At 47.2% G+C, this 17099-nt stretch overlaps 7 protein-coding genes across 7 annotated transcripts; 2 read left to right on the top strand and 5 right to left on the bottom strand.

Moving 5' to 3' along the window:
* Positions 1–1218: 1218 nt before the first annotated feature.
* On the top strand, positions 1219–1779 carry LY89DRAFT_601032 (uncharacterized protein; the record flags this gene model as incomplete). Its single annotated transcript, XM_018210179.1, has 2 exons — positions 1219–1413; positions 1486–1779. Coding segments are annotated over 2 exons (489 nt in total), but the record flags the coding sequence as incomplete, so codon positions are not given.
* A 1113-nt stretch (positions 1780–2892) lies between these two features.
* Positions 2893–3979, bottom strand: LY89DRAFT_742579 (uncharacterized protein; the record flags this gene model as incomplete). Its single annotated transcript, XM_018220840.1, has 3 exons — positions 2893–3142; positions 3224–3446; positions 3511–3979. 3 exons carry the CDS (start codon positions 3977–3979, stop codon positions 2893–2895), a joined length of 942 nt encoding a protein of 313 aa, XP_018062166.1.
* A 1447-nt stretch (positions 3980–5426) lies between these two features.
* On the bottom strand, positions 5427–6007 carry LY89DRAFT_600948 (uncharacterized protein; the record flags this gene model as incomplete). Its single annotated transcript, XM_018210173.1, has 2 exons — positions 5427–5821; positions 5869–6007. 2 exons carry the CDS (start codon positions 6005–6007, stop codon positions 5427–5429), a joined length of 534 nt encoding a protein of 177 aa, XP_018062165.1.
* A 790-nt stretch (positions 6008–6797) lies between these two features.
* Positions 6798–7525, bottom strand: LY89DRAFT_725551 (uncharacterized protein). Its single transcript, XM_018218983.1, has 2 exons — positions 7172–7525; positions 6798–7087 (listed from the first exon to the last, which is right to left on the bottom strand). The coding sequence occupies exons 1-2, from the start codon at positions 7429–7431 to the stop codon at positions 7033–7035; spliced, it is 315 nt and encodes a 104-aa protein (XP_018062164.1). The 5' UTR covers positions 7432–7525; the 3' UTR covers positions 6798–7032.
* Positions 7526–7831: 306 nt separating this feature from the next.
* LY89DRAFT_691505 (uncharacterized protein) lies at positions 7832–10239 on the bottom strand. Its single transcript, XM_018216341.1, has 5 exons — positions 9843–10239; positions 9671–9789; positions 9507–9621; positions 9336–9451; positions 7832–9289 (listed from the first exon to the last, which is right to left on the bottom strand). Exons 1-5 carry the CDS (start codon positions 9906–9908, stop codon positions 8149–8151), a joined length of 1557 nt encoding a protein of 518 aa, XP_018062163.1. The 5' UTR covers positions 9909–10239; the 3' UTR covers positions 7832–8148.
* Positions 10240–12160: 1921 nt separating this feature from the next.
* LY89DRAFT_765875 (HET-domain-containing protein) lies at positions 12161–13718 on the top strand (the record flags this gene model as incomplete). The annotated part of the gene is made up of 3 exons (XM_018221692.1): positions 12161–12601; positions 12652–13483; positions 13598–13718. Coding segments are annotated over exons 1-3 (969 nt in total), but the record flags the coding sequence as incomplete, so codon positions are not given.
* A 1326-nt stretch (positions 13719–15044) lies between these two features.
* On the bottom strand, positions 15045–16620 carry LY89DRAFT_765866 (FAD binding domain protein; the record flags this gene model as incomplete). Its single annotated transcript, XM_018221691.1, has 2 exons — positions 15045–16052; positions 16115–16620. 2 exons carry the CDS (start codon positions 16618–16620, stop codon positions 15101–15103), a joined length of 1458 nt encoding a protein of 485 aa, XP_018062161.1. The 3' UTR covers positions 15045–15100.
* Between the last annotated feature and the right edge of the window lie 479 nt (positions 16621–17099).

Genomic DNA, 17099 nt, shown 5'->3' with positions numbered 1-17099 from the left:
GATGAATTCGATGGCCAAAGAATAGTGGACTCGTGTCTTGAATTTTGATTTTGTGTTGTGGTTGTGGTAGAGAGTAAGTAAATGTGGCTGATTCAGTACGACTTTCTCCAGGACTCGAAGTTCTCTATATCTTCTATAATATTACCGTGATTCACTAATGTCTGCCCGTGGCTGTAAAATCCAATTTCTGACCCTCTCTGCCAAGTTCAGTCATTTATTACGCCTTTAAATAAGGCATGATTCAAGATCGGAGATACTTCATGATTCATATTGTTGCTTCTTCAATCTGCAATCTTTCAACAATGCCATGACAGCAGTTGCTAAGCGCTAGTACCTAGGATGAGTATTTCAATAGATTTCAGTCAATTACTGGCTAATTCGACTTAAGAAGTCAGTTTGTGGAGTTTAGACGCTATCCATTGACCTTCACTATTGTCTTTTCCTCGGTTTTGATGCAAAGAATTCTCCCGCAAAAGTAAAAATTGATTAGCATTATTCAATGCGGTCTGTGGACCAATTATTTGGGTGAATGATAAGTCTAGCAGGAGAAAGGGGCACAAGAAACGAAAGTTATTCTTCTTAGCCACCCAAAGACTGTTGCGGCTGAAAGAAATACATTGAACCTGCAAAATAAAACACTTGTCATCCATTACTAACACGCTGGCCCCACATCCTACGCCTCGTAGAGAGCCAAGTATTGTTACTTTGTATCTTCTGCAGCGTACCTTGGAATCGAGGTAAATGATAGTCGACGTGATCAGAAACCCGATTGGTATTTTCACCTGCACCCGAAGGAAGCCTCAAGAAGTGTTGCCAATATCTATGAGCTTCAATGACATAGGAGAATCTTGAGGTTCCATCTTATTTTCTCGTAAGTAGGATGCAGAGATTATACTTTTTATGGCCATACGACGAGCTTTACGGGTCAAGTGGAGCATCTGATGCTAATCCAGGAGACGCGTTTCGGCGTGGGAGTCTGATGTAGGTTATGCACAGTCAGGACCCTGTATCGAAGCAAAAACCAAATTTCTCCAAACCATTCTCGACGACGCCTTCTCAGCCCAAGCTGTACCAACATTCAACGACTGCTACCCTGATGGATTCGAATTCTTCTATCCTACAGCAATATTTCGTGCCACGACATCAAGCCCTTCTGGAAATGCGACACGTTGCAGTGAGACAATAGAGGATGACTTGGAGGCCTGGGCGTAGGGTCTCAGAGATTACACCAATGGGGAGATTCAACATCTTGACGAGTCGCTTCGGCATTTACTCCAAATCATACAGATGGAGGGTCCTTTTGTTGGTATTGTCGGCTTCTCAACGGGATCCACTATGGCGCTAATTTTGATGTCCCTGGCGGAGCGAGGAGCCTCAGCACAACTATTACGCGACTGCAATCTCGATCCTCACGTATGTCAGATACATTCATTCACAAGAGCGAGGGCTTATAGTCTCAAGTACTGTGTGCTAACTCGGTAAAAGCTTCTACCTCAATTCCCTTTTCAATTCGGACTCTGCTTCAGCGGATGTATATTGTCGCATCCTCGATACAAGGAGATCTTCTTCCCCAAAATAGTGACACCAATCTTGCATTTCATAGGAGATTACGATACATATCTCCCACGGCTTGAGATGTTGAAGTTTTCAAGGAGATGTAAGAACAGTGTCACCGTATATCACCCTGGTGGGCATTTTGTACCGAGATCTCGACCCTGCCGAGAAGCTATACGAGCTTTTGTCACGGAGCAGATGAGAAAGCATATGCACCGGAGTTAATTGTATACTATGTTCAGATACACCACGAACCTGGGGCACGGACTTCTGTCTAGTGCCCCCCCTAAAATGCTCAAGCGAGCCCCTAAATTTAGCGAACTCTTACTTCAACCTCATGCTCATCTATAGCCCTTGCCTCTCACATGCTTACGTCCGCCAAGAATAATCTAACAATAGAGCTAATGAAAATGAGATAAAATCCCATGTCCCCACACATGATGTTCCTCGTAGATGACAAATGATTTGTCATGTTCATGATTAAGAGATCCAACGTAAGCAGAACCGAAGAGCTCACTGTCAAACTTGACCTTCCTGATCGGCATTGCCGGCTGTAGGTTGTCCGCATGTCGGAATACTTCTTTCGGCCCGAAAGCCGACGCAGCTTTTGGAGTCAACATGCACTGTTCGTATCAACCCAGTCACGCAGCACACTCAATTGAGCATTAAGCCGAATCTCACGAGAAATGCTTGGGCAAAATAGTACTAGTTCTATGAAAGACCATTATTCCTTCCTTCGATTATCACTGCTTCCTGATTCACACTGTGCGGGATCACACCGATTCATAAAGATAGCTCTTTTGACGACAGCTCCATTCGTTCAAATTATCCCGACCCACTCCTTGATATACTCCAACTGAATAGCTCGCATCTACCCGGATACCAGTCAGTTTCTGCAAAACTCCCTGTAGGTAGATCCACTTACTTCATCAAGCGCTGGTCTCAGCCCATTTGGGATCTTTGCCTGTGAAATAATACTTTCACCGTGTGCCATCCCTGTACCTAGGAAAAAGCGCGACTGGTTACGATTGCTTGTCGGCGGGGATAGAATGGGAGTGCCAATTGCTGTTGTTCGGTCGAATGAACCCTAAACAATCAGCAGATGTTCTATATGGTCAAGGTCATAATCCGTGAGTCTATTCAGCTCTCTAAATTCCTGGCTGGTCTTGTTGTAGTAAGGACCAACCCAGTCGGGATGCGCCTCGACATCGCATCCAGAGAACAGTGGATAGGGCGGAAATAAGCTGTTGTCGTCGCTCACGGCCAGCTCTGTGATTGGACAGTACTGGCAAACTAGGTAATCGAAAGCTGCCCCTTCAAGCCCACTGGAATAGGAGACTAATTTTCCCAGTCCGCACAGCCCGTACCATTGTAAATACTATTACCCATTAGGATAGGAGCGCGGAGGAGCTCGCCTGTCGAATTGGCTGCGAGTGTCTGGTTGATGACAACCTCCAAGGCTAGGGCAATTTCGATTATTTCGGTTTTGGTGGGAAAATTAAACTGCGCAAACTCGTCGTACTGCTGAACGAGCACAACATTCAAAATATTTGACCAGTCTAAATTGCTGGATGAGGTCTGGAATGGCCTGCGAGCAGTTTGATGCTGTATTTGTCAGTATAGTTTCATAGTAACGGTTCCATCACCATCAGCTTTACCTGACATATACATTTTGAGCTCGTTCAATGCATCCTTGATTCTCAACGCGGCAGCGTAGTTTGCATCGTAGTACACATTCGAGACCCAGTCACTGGCTCCGTACCTGAATGGATTGTCTTCCAAAGTGAGACTTAGGCCCCAGCTTGTAAGGCCAGGGGACCCCGAAATACCGCCATAGAATGTATCAGAGTGTTGGACAAGAGCGATAGCTGTAAGGAAGCCACCGTATGAGCCTGAGAGACACACAGTCAGCATGTATTGCATGTACAGTATCCTGCCTTAAGTGGACCTCCTTACCACCTGTGTATATGACTTTGCTGTTTTCAGCACCTGGCGTAGTCTGCCGGATCCAGTTCACGAATTCGATACTATCTTGCATGACATTGCCAAGAGTAAGCGGCGCATATGCCTCCGTGGTAACATTGTTGTAGGCCGAACCCGCAGGGAAGCTGGTTCCAAAGAACCGATGCTCGAGAGTTGCCACCAAAGCCCCAAGTTCTGGCGCGTAGTCCGTGAAGACACTACTATTGAGGGGTACCAGTGGTCCTTCCTCGCTCTGGTGGAATAAAATTGGTCCACCAGGCTTGAAGAATGCTGTATTAATCTGATATTGTTGTTGGAAGGTAGTGTTGTCATTTGAGCCATGGTTGAGCTTTTGGGTGAAGTTTTGCTTCGGTGGGTTATATAGCGATGGGCCCAAGTCCTGGGCGATTGTACTGCCTGCAAAACCCACAATTGTGATGACCGACCAACTGAAGTATTTCATGATGTCAAATGAAAAGAACTCAGAGAATAATAAATAGCGATGTTGGAAAAGAGTTTGGACGAAAGATATCGAGGAACCCGAAGACTCAATGATGAAGCGTGCAGATGAGGAAAAACCAAATGCGTTATCCAGATCATTTATCTCGTAGTGAACCTACTCTCCACATCCAAAATTATCATTGTGTAGTGCTGAACACGAGACCTCTCAGTAGAGGGGCTGAATTCGTCGTATGTCAGAATTATGGCTGTAGCCCTCTTCGGTACGATTGCGATTTAATGATATTCTTCAGCATCTCTAAGCCCTAATCCGAGCCCTGGAATTGTAGCAATGCGATTTTGTGTAACATATTTCGAGGCAAAGGCTGAAGGGAAAAGTGTAGGTCAGGTCTTACTTCGATCGCAAGGAGAGGGCTCGGTGTGCTTGAAGCTACGCGAATATGTAGTGACTACTAAGATGCTGTCCGTTTCAGGAGAGGTTGCGACGTCTGACAAAGGCTTGCAGGCTGATCGACCCTTGGTTGGAACTGCGAAATCAATTACAAAAATACGGACAGTGAATGTTTGAGGAAATTGCCGGAATGAGTATAACTTCATCCAACCTCGCTTTCTGATCGCAACTCAGTAGCAGTTGTCCTTACCGTGGCGAGTGTGAATCGTGCAATAAAAAGTCACCCAACACTTCAAGTATTCCAAGCTTATTATGATTCATCATCTGCGAGCTGCGCAAGGATCCTGAAAGCAAATCAACAGTGTATAGCATATCCTTTTACAGGGGTTCTTTGCGCTGAGGAATTTTTCTACGTAAAGTTATTTTTCGCCCATTCATACTAGCTGTGGATGGGATACTCTTCTCACTTGAGCCAAATAGATCCTGCGTATCTTCCTCATTACTCTCCTCAGACTTTGCCACTTCTTGATTGCATCCACCAAGCCTCACGCTCCCGGCATACATCACATACGTATCAGCATTCGTAGCCATCTGGGCAGCCGAGAGCTTTCTCGCCGCTGTGGGCCCATACGCATACTCATCCGTCCCGTATAAAAGCGTCATCTCATGATGTTACTTTCCGATGTAGATATCCTTAATTGGATGAGCGATGTCATCTATTCATATTGCCACATAAGAATTCCAGGTGGGTCAGATCAGCATCCCTCTAGGCACGCCGGCAAGGAACTACCGCAGGGCAATGTTTGAATAATTTCGGCAGCTACTTGGCTGTCTTTGCCCTCTTGGTACTCTCCTGACATGGAAATGTGAGAACGTGAGTTGTGGTACTGTTCGGAAAACCATTAGGGCCGATATTTTAAGCCTCAGTCGTCTCAGCCCAAACTGCCCAAATTGCGATATCTTGCGACGAAAGGCAATTTGATAGGAAAAAAAAGGATCGATGCTCCTCTTCTTCAGGACCACCATTGGGACAAGTGAAGATCAGCTATGTAAACGATAACTAATCTTCTCTTGCTTTGGACTCTTCTACCTCCATCCCACCTCTCGCTTCATACTCCCTCCAAACTTTCCAAACCTCATCACCAACCTCAATCAAACATTTCCCATCCTGGATGATCACTTTCTTGTCACCATTCACAGTCTCAGGCGGCACTCTCACGTAATGATTTGCAGCTTCGCTGACCAAAAACTTCCTTTCATCTATAACTACTACTTCAGTGTAATAGTCTTGTACCCATTTTGGAGTTGGAGATGGATTATCTGATGATGGCTGACGGCGGAGGATCGCTGCTGCTCCGGAGAAGTGGTGGAGTTGTATTTCAAGGTCTGAGGATGCGGAAGGGGTCGTGTATGTTAGGGGACCGTGTATCTGAAGTGACAAGTCAGTCTCAAGTACTGAGGTGAGAAGCTAGGTAAGCGTGGCAGGTAAGGAGGATGGTCACGTGCCTGCTCGTAATGTTGGGTTCCTGAGTACAGGAACATGGGAACGACGAGAGGCGCGTGCTTTGTATACCAGTATTCACAGAACTCTTCTTGTGTCAATGATGGATGACGTGCGATGAGGCTTTGATTGATATTCATGATGGTAGAGGCAATTCTGTCTAGACAAACGAATTGACTGCCTGAGGGATCGAAATGATATCGAAAAGTGGATGTTGGGTAAAGACACAAACGAGAACAGACTTTTTTCTTCTTGAAGAATTCTTGTTCTTCTTTCGAAGGTAACGTTTTCCGGTTCAGGTCTCGAATTGAAGAGAAGGGACGTTCAATGCAAGCTTTGTCATCGTCGGCCGTGACTTCTCGTTCCTCATTTCAGCTCGCTTCACCAACCCTGACAGTTTTACGATCAATGCTGAGTCTTCATGTGTCAATAGAACTTTCATCATGATTTAAGTTTCCTCTTAATCTTCCGATGCTCATTGTTCAGCTTCCTAGTTAAGGTCTTGGCGACGAAAAGGACGGTATCGAAACATATCACTACGTTGACGGTATGTAAGAAGGGACTCAATTATTCCAAAATCACCTTGACTGCTTCGAGGTCGACCACTTTGGTGTCGAAATCTAACCCGCTATCAAGAACAGCAGCTCGACCACTAAATTCTCTTCAACGAAATTACCTGCTCCGAAATCAAGATCTTCGGCGAAGAGCTTGGCTATAACGTCGTCGCCTTACTCCAAGGAAGCTAGTTCTTCGGACAGTCTAAGTCGAAACCCTCAAGCTCAAGCTGGGACCCGAAACGCAAACATTCTTCTACACTTTCGAACAAAGCAACGAGGAGTACTAGCAAAGCTTCAGGAAATCAATTACACCAGCGGACTAAAGAGATACGTTAGAATAACGATTTAACAGACCATACAGGACACAGAACTTCGTCTCTCAACACTTGTCTATCCACTGAATACGAAGCACAATCAATATGTGAACCACACAGGTTCATTGTATACATCGGTAACCAAAGTATCTACCTGGTCTATCGATCAATACATCGCCCGCACATGCACCATCTAATCATCTATGCCTCTGTATGATATGCCAGTCCATCCATCGACCATGCAATGCGTCTATACTCGTATGCTTCTTCTTCCCCTCCCTGCCATCCACCCCTCTACTTCCTCGGACTCGCCCACTTCAAATTCGCCTTAATATTCCGATCAATCGCTCTATAACACCAACAATTAGCCATCATGCCTAGCTCTCCCCTCCTCCCCTTCCCTTCCTCACCCGCACAAAAGGGAAGAACTCACAACGCAGCCCTCTTCAACGGTGGCTCCACAACCTGCACGCCCCTCTTCACACCAGGCTCCACGCTCCTCGCACCATGTTGCACGCCGCGCTCAAAATGCGCGAACCCGCGGTTCCATCTGGGGCCCCATTTCGCGGCCTGCATCGCGAGACGTTCTTCGGCGCCCGGGAGGAAAAACAATAGAGGGGCGGCGGAGGCGGTGCCGGCGAGGCCGACGATGAGGCCTGTTGAGCGGGTTGTGGTGCGGAGGTGGGGTGCCATGATTGTTGAGTATCAATTGTATTGAAGGTTTTGCTGTTGTGTAAGGGAGAGGAAGAAAGATGGTTGTTGATGATGGGAAGAAGAGAAGAGGAAGAGAAGGAAGAGGAGGTAGAAGTACATCATTACGACGCAGCCTTCGTTATATAAGCGCCCGTACCCGATATCTGGCTCGTGTGACAATCAACAGCTGAGCATGAGACGATAGGGGAAGGGAAAGGAGAGCTGCAATTGGTGGAGCTCGTGCGGGGTGATGAGACCCGCTCGCGAATGGGGCGCGGGGAAGCGGGTTTATTGTGGGTCGCGCATGCGGAGTGTGGAGATCCTTGCCTGCTCGCTTTTTTGGTTAGGGGGAGTAGTTGTTGAGATATTGTGATAGGATGATGAGATAGATTGTTGTTTACGGGCTGATGAGAATTGCTTAAAGCCATAGGCAGTGTAAGTTGAATAGCAAAGTTGTCGTGATTCCGGCTCCTCTTCCAAGGCTGTTCTTAGCGATTGGTTTCAGGTAGTTTCGCCACCTTGTACTTGACAGGATCCCGTGCTCATTGTTCTCGATTGCAGAACTTTACCAATACATTGTCTGACTGCGGGAAACTTCAGAAGTTCGATCGAGCTCATTTGTCTTTCCGACCACACGTGCAGAAGATAATTCATGGGGGGTAAGCATGAATATCAAGCCACACTCATCAAGTACCAAAAGCTCCACGTTAAACCCCATCACATCTCCCACTCCTCAACCGGATCAGTCAACTTCTTAAAAACAGCAAAAACAATCGTAATCCCGACCGGCAACCCAATCCACAACGCCTCCACGGCCCTCGATCCACTCGGACAAAACAAATCCCCGGCAATCTTGACATAACTGACAAAGAAAATCCAATTCCCCAAATTAATCGTCAAACTCATCAGAAGAATAATCGGATAAAACACATCTCTGAACCCCCACCACGAGATCGTCAACGGGATCTCCCAACACGATCTCTTCGACGGATTACTGGAATGGCCCCGCTTGCGGCGGATGGCCATGATCAGCATGGACAGGACTTCGATAATGGCAATGAAAGGTAAGAGACAGAAGAACGCGACGAAGGCTAAGAGCAGCATGAAATAAATCGCCATCATCTCCGAGAATTTGTTGTTCTTGGTCCAGCTCGCGGCCGTGAAGAACAGGAACATCAACGTAATAAACGCCGGAGCGCAACTCATCAATGCTCCTATACCCAGAATCCTCATATCGTAGGCCGGAGCAGCGGGATTCGAGGGCGGCGTGTTGATGTATTTCCAGTACGAGTGGAAGATCTTGGTTCCCGCGACCCAGGAGAGCATTGCGTCGGCGACGAGGTCCGCGAAGCCCGTTTCGGAGAAGCCTTTCCAGAACCCCAGGAAGCCGGTCAAGGGAGCGACCCGGGGACGGACGGCGATGAGGAAGATGCTGTCGACGAGGGCGGCGCGGGTTGAGACTACGGATGTGAGGCCGGCGTTGCGGAGGATGAGGACGGTGAGGTAGGCGACGAGGACGTCGGTGCCGAGGGATTTGATGACGAGGTAGGCTCTTAATGTGAATTTCTTCTCTCTTCGCCAGACTTGGGGTGGTGGGCCGGAGAGTTTCATGTTGAAGAGGATTTTGAGCTTTCTCAAGATGAGGGGAGCGAGCCAGGTGAAGAATAGAACGGCGACGAAGACTAGGATGATGGAGATGCCGGTGGATGCAAGATATGTTGTTCGGTCTGGACATGTCATTGCGCCGGAATATGGCTCGATGGGAGGGACCCAGTTGACTTTTTGCGCATTTTCGATGACGCAGTCTGTTACTTCGCTGAAAGGCTTCTGTTGGGTACAGCGCCAGTATTGGATCATGCTGTTGTAGTCAGTACCACAAACATAGGTAGCAGCTTGATACTCACGCTTCAGTCTGGCAGTCAACATATGGTTGGCCATTTTTAATCACATTAGGGTCAGGAGCCTCGTTGCACTCGAGCTGGACTCGGCCAAAGTCGAAGCTGCATGCTTGTTGAAGTATCTATCAACGCTCAGTATACCCGATATGAGACGCCAAGGTGCAATCATGTCCTTACTGGGACGAGATCGGGATAGTGACAGGAAGTGTTGGCTGGAAAGGTAGGTGGAGGAACCGAAGTGAAGTTGTGGAGGTAGGATGGATCGGAGTTGTATGCCCAAACATCATTCCATCTTTGCAAAGGTCAGTGTGATTCTTCATTCCTAAAACTTCTTTACTTACGCTCCAGGTAAACATTGAGCCGTTTGATTTACAATCTGCAGCCTCGTCGCTTGGCTGATCGGGTGCTGGGGACAAGTCTGGAGAGCAGCGATGTATGGATTACACGTTTGAACAGAATCCTACTTCAGGTTAGCCTTCTCGGTAGGCGTATCTGTGGCTTCAAGCTACTCACCTGAAACAAAGCCGTTGTAGTGTAATTACACTGAACCGTACCATTAGAATTCTCGAAAGTCGCCATGCTTACACAAAGGCACCAAAACTCGGCAGCAATTCGCAACAAGAGCCAAGAGGAGGATCATTGCTACATTTGTATCTGATGAGATTATCCATCCCCGCCATTATCAGACCCTGAGGGTTGGTTGTATTCGTGAAATGAATCTTCCTCCTTTCTCGTGTCCGAGAGCTTCAAAGAGAACAGAAAGGGGAAGCATTTCCGGCCCCTAACCTGGAGCTGGCGATACATATCCCCGGTTTGCGATGCATGCTTTCGGAGCCAATATTCTTATCAGTTTGTAGGGTAGCAGCAACTCGCGCCAGCTGTCGAATCGCGAGAAAGCAAGATCCGAATTTGGAGGCAGTGGATGAAGTAATGATTGAGTCATGTGGAAAACGTTAATACTGGAAGCTGCATACTGTCGGAGAGGCTTCAAAATGGGCTGATGTGGCGTCGTTTCGCCAGATCCAGCCGTTGAAAGTTATTAATAGCATATATGATCATGTGATCCGTACAAGAATATTGAACCATGAGCTCCGTCTGGGGTTTCACTTTGTAAACTGAACGAATGTAAGTTATACCATTTGAACGTAGCTTTGCAATTAATTCAAAGCGTTCTAGAGACCAGAACTTTGAAGAACGTCACCTGACGTGGTCCTAGCCATGCTCAGCGACAAGTTCAAGCTGCACCCAACCAATCCCGGCACCGACCATTGAGTGTTACGTCCAGCTCCATAAGTAATCTCAACTCCGTTCGAAGAAATACCACATTTGCAAGTGTAGACAACTTAGTCTGCAGATCACCCGGTTGACGGATATCAAACTCATGACAAGATTCATCACCCGAGTGTATTTAAGTCTCTGTAAACAAGGTGAAGATTTGGGCGCTGGTAGACCAGAGATGTCGACGTAGATAGTCCTAATTTTGGCATACAAGCTAGTCGGAAAATGAATGTCCTCGTCAAGACAAGCGGCAGTTTAACAGAAGATCGAGCTTCTGGAGCCGTAGTAGAGGTAGAATTGGTGCTTAGAAGATCATAGATTAGTCCTTGCAGTGCTGATTTTGTTACACAGTCAAACTTCCCCTAGTTCCTGACGGATATAAATGATATCAATTTTACCTAGTTGTTTTAATTTCAAACCGGAAAGCGTGCTTACCACTTGCGTTTGGCCTTATAGGAGCATATTGTACGGGATTAATCCAAAATTTATACAAAATTACTAGACAATTACTAGATTCTATTATACAAAAGCTAAATAATTCTTGAAACTTTTGTTAAAATTATCTAAAAAAATTCCATCTAAAAATTTAAAAGTTTCAAATCCCGGATAAACACTAGATAAATACTCCATTCTTTCATTCTTTCCAACATTTAAAGCCCTCAGAGAAATGCAATAAAATACATCTATTAAGTAAGAAATAATAGACACGCTAACTGAAGTAAACAAACACACCTCAGCTTCCACGCCTCAACTTCCATTCTCTCAGCTTCCACAGTAAGTCTCCACAATAAGTCTGCACAATAAGTCTGCATTATGCAGCTCTCTCTTCTTGTTTCAATAATAAGTGTGCATGCATCTCTTCCTTCATGAATCTCCCTCTCAATCCAGGTATGTGACACCATCTGCAGCATCAATCCATAATACTAATGAATCTCTTCTAGAACGCGTTCATCACACAAGCAAGAGTGAAGGAGAAGAGTGCAGGAGAATAGTGCAGGTAGGAGTGCAAGCAAGGGTGCATAGCAAGAGTGCATAGCATTTGTACATAAGGTGTAGGGCAGGATGGCAGGAAGCTGGGAATAGCATCAATGATCAGGCATTCAGGCATCAATTCTTTCATGAAATGAGTGCGCATTCTTGGTCGCGAATACTGGATAGATGCCGACAAAATCCTGGACTTGTACTAGATAATTTTTTCAAAATTCAACTAGATACATCCTAGACAATAACTAGATAATTCATCTAATAGATATCCGGGGCGTTGCTACCGCAGGGTGGCCGAATAGGAAAATTGCGAAGCTGCCTCCTTCAAGTTTACGTCCTGCCCTCTTTCGAGTTTGCATCTTGCTCATCCTTCCTTCAACAATCAACCTCGTACCGACGTGTTTTCCACCTCAGCACCAAACGGATCTTAATTTGTTTTTGGCGCAGTTGCGTCGCGACCACCGCCACGAGGAAATCAGTTGGGAAGGCTCCAGTCACGGCTTGCTTTGGTGGGTATTCTCGAAGCCCGCAGGCGCCTTCACAGTAGAACTAATTCGATGGTTAATTTGCATGCACATTTGCCGCATGTGGCGTCAGCCTGATGAGCATTGCTGCCTCCCAGCCTCGTACATTGCGCAACCTTCACACCCCAGCTCCATTCTCTGATTTTTATCTTTCCAATCCCCATTCGTTCTCACTTGGCCAATTCAGATTGCTGAGAATGGAGAGAGGTGGACCAGAAGCTAATGAATGTGCGATTTGCGAAGAGCGCGGTGAAGCAGGGTTTTCGCGGCTTCGGGAACTCAAATACGCTGTCCAGGCTGGCTGTGATGCTTGTAAAACGGTCTTGACAGGTCTGGAAGCTTTGGCTCCTCTAACGAACCGTCTCCAGACCATTACTGATGGGACAATCTTGGACTGGCGTTCTCAGCCAAGTCGGATGAGCCCATTGGACATTGGAGTCGATTTTGGGTAGTGGTGGCAATCGGTCATCATGTACACCCATCATGGTATGTAGCCAATTTCATCGATGCTTGATTCCTGCTCACCTCTTCACTAGAGACCTACAACGAGCGTTCAATATTCGGTGTTTTGAGAACAGTTCCTCAAGACTCAGCTTCCGACAGTACGTTCAATCTTGCTAGGACGTGGCTGGACGATTGCTTGCAGAACCATCCGTCCTGCTCAGTCAAAAAGAGTGATGGCACGAGGCATCCTGCTCGAATCCTTGATATCGAATCATTGCTAGATAATTCTGCCATTAAGCTCATCGACTTTCCCATCAACCCAATTTCATATGTAACGCTGTCCTATTGTTGGGGATCTTCCGTACCCCTCAAAACCGAATCACATTCTTTGACACAACGACAAAGCGGAATCGAATGGAGCACACTACCAAGGACATTTCAGGACGCCGTAACCATCACTCGACGTCTCGGATACAGATATCTCTGGATCGACTCATTGTGTATCATCCAAGATTCTCCACCAGACTGGCAGACAGAGTCCAGTAAGATGGCTGATGTATATGAAAATTCTGTTGTCACCATTGCAACTCTGTGGGCTTCAGATTGTAATTCTGGTTGTCTTAACCAACGTGACATATCTGTTGTGTCTATCGACCACCGTATGCCAGATGGGGTGAACCAAACGGTCCATGTATGTGAAGCTCATGTACACCCTGTGATACTCAATGTGCCGATCGCATCCTGCCCTCTGTACTCTAGAGCATGGGCATTTCAAGAACGTATTTTATCCCCACGCGTTCTCCACTATACGGACTCCGAAGTCGTTTGGGAGTGTCGTAGTGACTTGAAGTGCGAATGTGGTAGTATCGAGTTCGGTATGGAGGTATCTAGCTTAGAGAGATCCAAAGACTTGAGGGAGACGTTGTACAGTTCTGTGCCTACTATTCCCTACTCGTCTAAACTAGACCTGGTCATTGCTTCAAATTATTCCATGCCAATTGGTTCATTGAGTCCTATGAATGGCCTTCGGTTGTGGAGAATGTTGGTCAGCGAGTACTGTATGCGAGATCTAACTTTCGATGCAGACAAGCTTCCAGCTATGTCAGGAATCGGGAAACGTCTTTGTAGGCTCGAATGGGGGAGCTACTTTGCCGGACTGTGGGAAGCGGAACTGCTTCTAAGCTTGCTATGGGAATCCATCAACGCTGAAGAGGGACTACCCTCGCGTTCGCCGGCATTCTGGAGAAGGAATCGTAGTCCGTACCGAGCGCCAAGTTGGTCTTGGGCCTCAACAGACGACCCTATCACATTCAACTTTCTGAACCGGCCTCGATCCTCAATAGAGGCACGTGTTGACACGGTTCAAGTTACGCTGGCCGGCAGAGATCCAACAGGACAAGTTAAGGACGGTCACATCATCCTCACGCCTCCAATGATTCGAGTCCGTTGGGAGGAAGAGCGTGAAGCTTCTTCAATCAAAGATTGGGAAGATTATATGAATCTATTTATTGATGGATCTCAGGATATTGTCAATACCCAACTGGCTCATCTCCCACCAGATTTCAAAGAACATACAGGCCCGGATATTCAAGAATCCTGCAGCTCCGATGCGCTCATGCTCGTCCCAATATCAGTAGCGGAAGGTTTTGCAAGCTGGAAGTTCCCAAAGGCTTTCAACTTACTCGTAGTCGGGTCTAAATATTGGCTAGATCAAGAACTCTCGAAAGGATTGTCAGAGCGATTATCAGACGCTTGGATACTATACTTTATAGTCCTTGTAGAGTCTGAAGAAGTCCCGGGGGCATACGAACGTGTGGGGGTTTGTAGGGGGTATGCTCAACGTGAAGTTGTTGGTAAGGAACCTAACCTTGGTGTTTTTGCAAAACATGCAAAAATGACTACTGTCAAAATTGTTTAGTTCGGATCTTAATATCTTTCAATGTACCAGCGTCTGCCATTCTCCTACATAGTTCTATGATACACAAGCAGAACTTCACCCAAATTGAAATTCCTGAAACATGATCAGAACTTAACTCTAAGTCGAATGGGCTTCAAAGTAACCAATAAGTACTCATGAGTAGGAGACCAAGACTCAACTCCTTCAGCAGCCAGCGACGCGTGTGAGACCCTCGTTTGCGTAGCTTCCTCATACATCCAGTATCGAGCGGCAATATCTGAAAACGTGCACTATGGACGAAGTTGAAGCTGTTTTCATCAAGGGAATATGGTACACTCACGAGTATATCTGTAATTATGAAGAGCTTCATGGATCGAGATCTTGGCAGGGTTGTAATACCAGAGGCGCCACCTGCTTCAGCGCTCTGGCAACGTAGGATGATATATACTAGATCATCCCGTCTCAAAAACTCGTGTGAACCGGAGAATGTTCTAGTGGCACTCTACCGTCATGCTTTCTGTTTTTACCTCTAATCATTGTTGACTACACCCTGTTCTCATATAGGTGAAAGCCTTAGCATTCGGATATTGGTACTCTGGTACTTGTACAATGTTTTGTATTTAGACTTTATCTCGCCCATGCGCCTAATCCTTCTTCAACGTCCGAATCAAAGAGCTCGACTCCTTTTGCAACAAATACTCCCCTCCCCTGAACGCCTTGTATACACCATACAACCCACTGAGTGGCCAAATACTCCAGAAAAGCCATAGCAGCCACGCGACCCACGAGGCCCTGATGGCACGTTCCTCAGCATCCACATCAACCTTTACCTTTTCGTACACACTGGGCAAGTACGATGCCCCATACTTGGCTCGCAGCGCATCATACGCCTTGCGGTCATAGATGCTCCAGAACTCGTCCTGGGTGTAGTACGCGTGCGCATACAGCCATTTCTGACCTCCCAGCTCGTCGACTTTTTGTTCTAGCAGCCGATTCTGGCGAACGAACTCTATCCGGTTCTTGGAGCCTGGCCCCCAGACACCAAAGTTCATCATGAATTCCGAAGAGGCTTCTGGGTCGGCCAGACTCGCGTACAAACCGTGGCGTGCCTCGGGATTGCCACCGTCACGTCGCTGCCGGAGCGGACACAGCCACAGCGGATACATGTTAAATGTGTCGTCTAGCCACTCTTGGAATTCGAGTGCAGCATTATATGGCACCGCGACGTCCTGGATAATATACATGCGTGACTGGCCACTGGCATGAAGAGCGTGATACATGACACGGGTGTGCATGAAGCGGTCGAGTAGAAAACGGGTGATGCGGTTGAAAGGGGTGATGAAGTAGCGAAAAGCGTAGCGTCCCACCCAGAAGCCGCATCGGTCGTAGCGGAACAGGTAATCAACGAGCGGAACATATTCTTTCACGACAGAATTACCAGCGGTGGCACATCGTCGTTGTACGTGGATATAAAACCATGGGTCACTGCGGCGAGTGAATTGGTGGACGGAAGCACCCGCCGGAAGCGAGGATGTGAGCCGACCCGAGCGAAGACGATACCGTCCAGATAGTCGACCGTCGGGTTTGCTGTCTCGGCTTCCATCAACTTCATTGCGTCGGGAATATTCTATGTCGGATAGTATGTCAATTCGACATACTTGGTTGCCTCTCTGAGGCGAACTTCCAAGAGTGTCACGACACCAAGGGTCCCGAACGATGAGGCTGCACCCCAGAACAAATCTGGCTTCTCAGTCCTGGATGCTCTCGTCACCGTGCCGTTGGCTAGGACGATTTCAATCCAGTTGACAGTCCCATCGAAAAAGCCATAGCGGAATGAGCTGCTCTCGCCGGACGTGCTAGAAAATCCACCACCTGCTGTGATGCCGGGGAATTCCATGACAACTAAAGGCACTAGGCCGTGCTCGAGGGTCGCCTGCAAAAGAGCATCCATGGGAACATTAGGTTCGACACTTGCCATTTTGTCTTCCTTGTTGATGGAAAGGACATGATTGAGTTTGCTCGTGTCCACAGCCTTGTCGAGACGGCGCTGGGAGTCGCGAGTGCTGTTTGTCGAGCCGTGATAGATACGGAATGGCTGCTGCCTCTCAGAGAAAGATCGGACGCTGGCTTCGATGATGGCGATGGTACCTTCGTGTGCCTCCATGGTGATGAAGTTGATGTTGATGGGTGGATGAGGCTGTGGTGGAGTTGACAGGAGTTTGTTTTTATAGGTTCTCCTCCTATTTTTAGCCAAGCCTCGCTTAACGTGGACGTCACGTGGATATTTACTGCGACTGTTTCGTTCCGACTTCGACACTTGAATAGCGCGGCAAAAAAGTTGGCAAGACTTGAACGAAGTAGACAGATGGAGATGCAAGAGAGAAAATGCGTTCCTGGGATGAGTGCAACCATAAGCTGCAAGTGACCGAAAAGACAAGAATGTGGCTTGGCGCTAAGGGATGACTGTCACACAGAGCCTCGTCCTCGAGACTCGGACGTCGCTTTCCATGTAAGACGTGGCGTAGTGTGACACGGGAGGTAAATCTAAGGGTGTAGGAGATCTGGGGTCCAAAATGAGGCTGGTGAGGACACACAACCAACATGAAAATGTCCACATAACTCTGGCAGTTGGGAGTCGAAATC

The sequence above is a fragment of the Mollisia scopiformis genome, assembly GCF_001500285.1.
Source record: "Mollisia scopiformis unplaced genomic scaffold LY89scaffold_35, whole genome shotgun sequence".
Classification (NCBI taxonomy): domain Eukaryota; kingdom Fungi; phylum Ascomycota; class Leotiomycetes; order Helotiales; family Mollisiaceae; genus Mollisia; species Mollisia scopiformis.
Note: the sequence above shows the minus strand (reverse complement) of the source record. Positions and strands in the feature narration are given on the sequence as shown.

Bases quoted from the DNA above. Each gene is read 5' to 3' on its own strand.
- LY89DRAFT_725551 (XM_018218983.1), bottom strand. From the start codon at position 7,431: ATGGCACCCCACCTCCGCACCACAACCCGCTCAACAGGCCTCATCGTC. The intron at 7,088-7,171 runs GTGAGTTCTTCC...TTGGTGTTATAG, and splicing joins CCGTTGAAGAGGGCTGCGTT to AGCGATTGATCGGAATATTA.
- LY89DRAFT_691505 (XM_018216341.1), bottom strand. From the start codon at position 9,908: ATGGCGACTTTCGAGAATTCTAATGGTACGGTTCAGTGTAATTACACT. The intron at 9,790-9,842 runs GTGAGTAGCTTG...AACCTGAAGTAG, and splicing joins CTACAACGGCTTTGTTTCAG to GATTCTGTTCAAACGTGTAA. The intron at 9,452-9,506 runs GTAAGGACATGA...GAGCGTTGATAG, and splicing joins ACTATCCCGATCTCGTCCCA to ATACTTCAACAAGCATGCAG.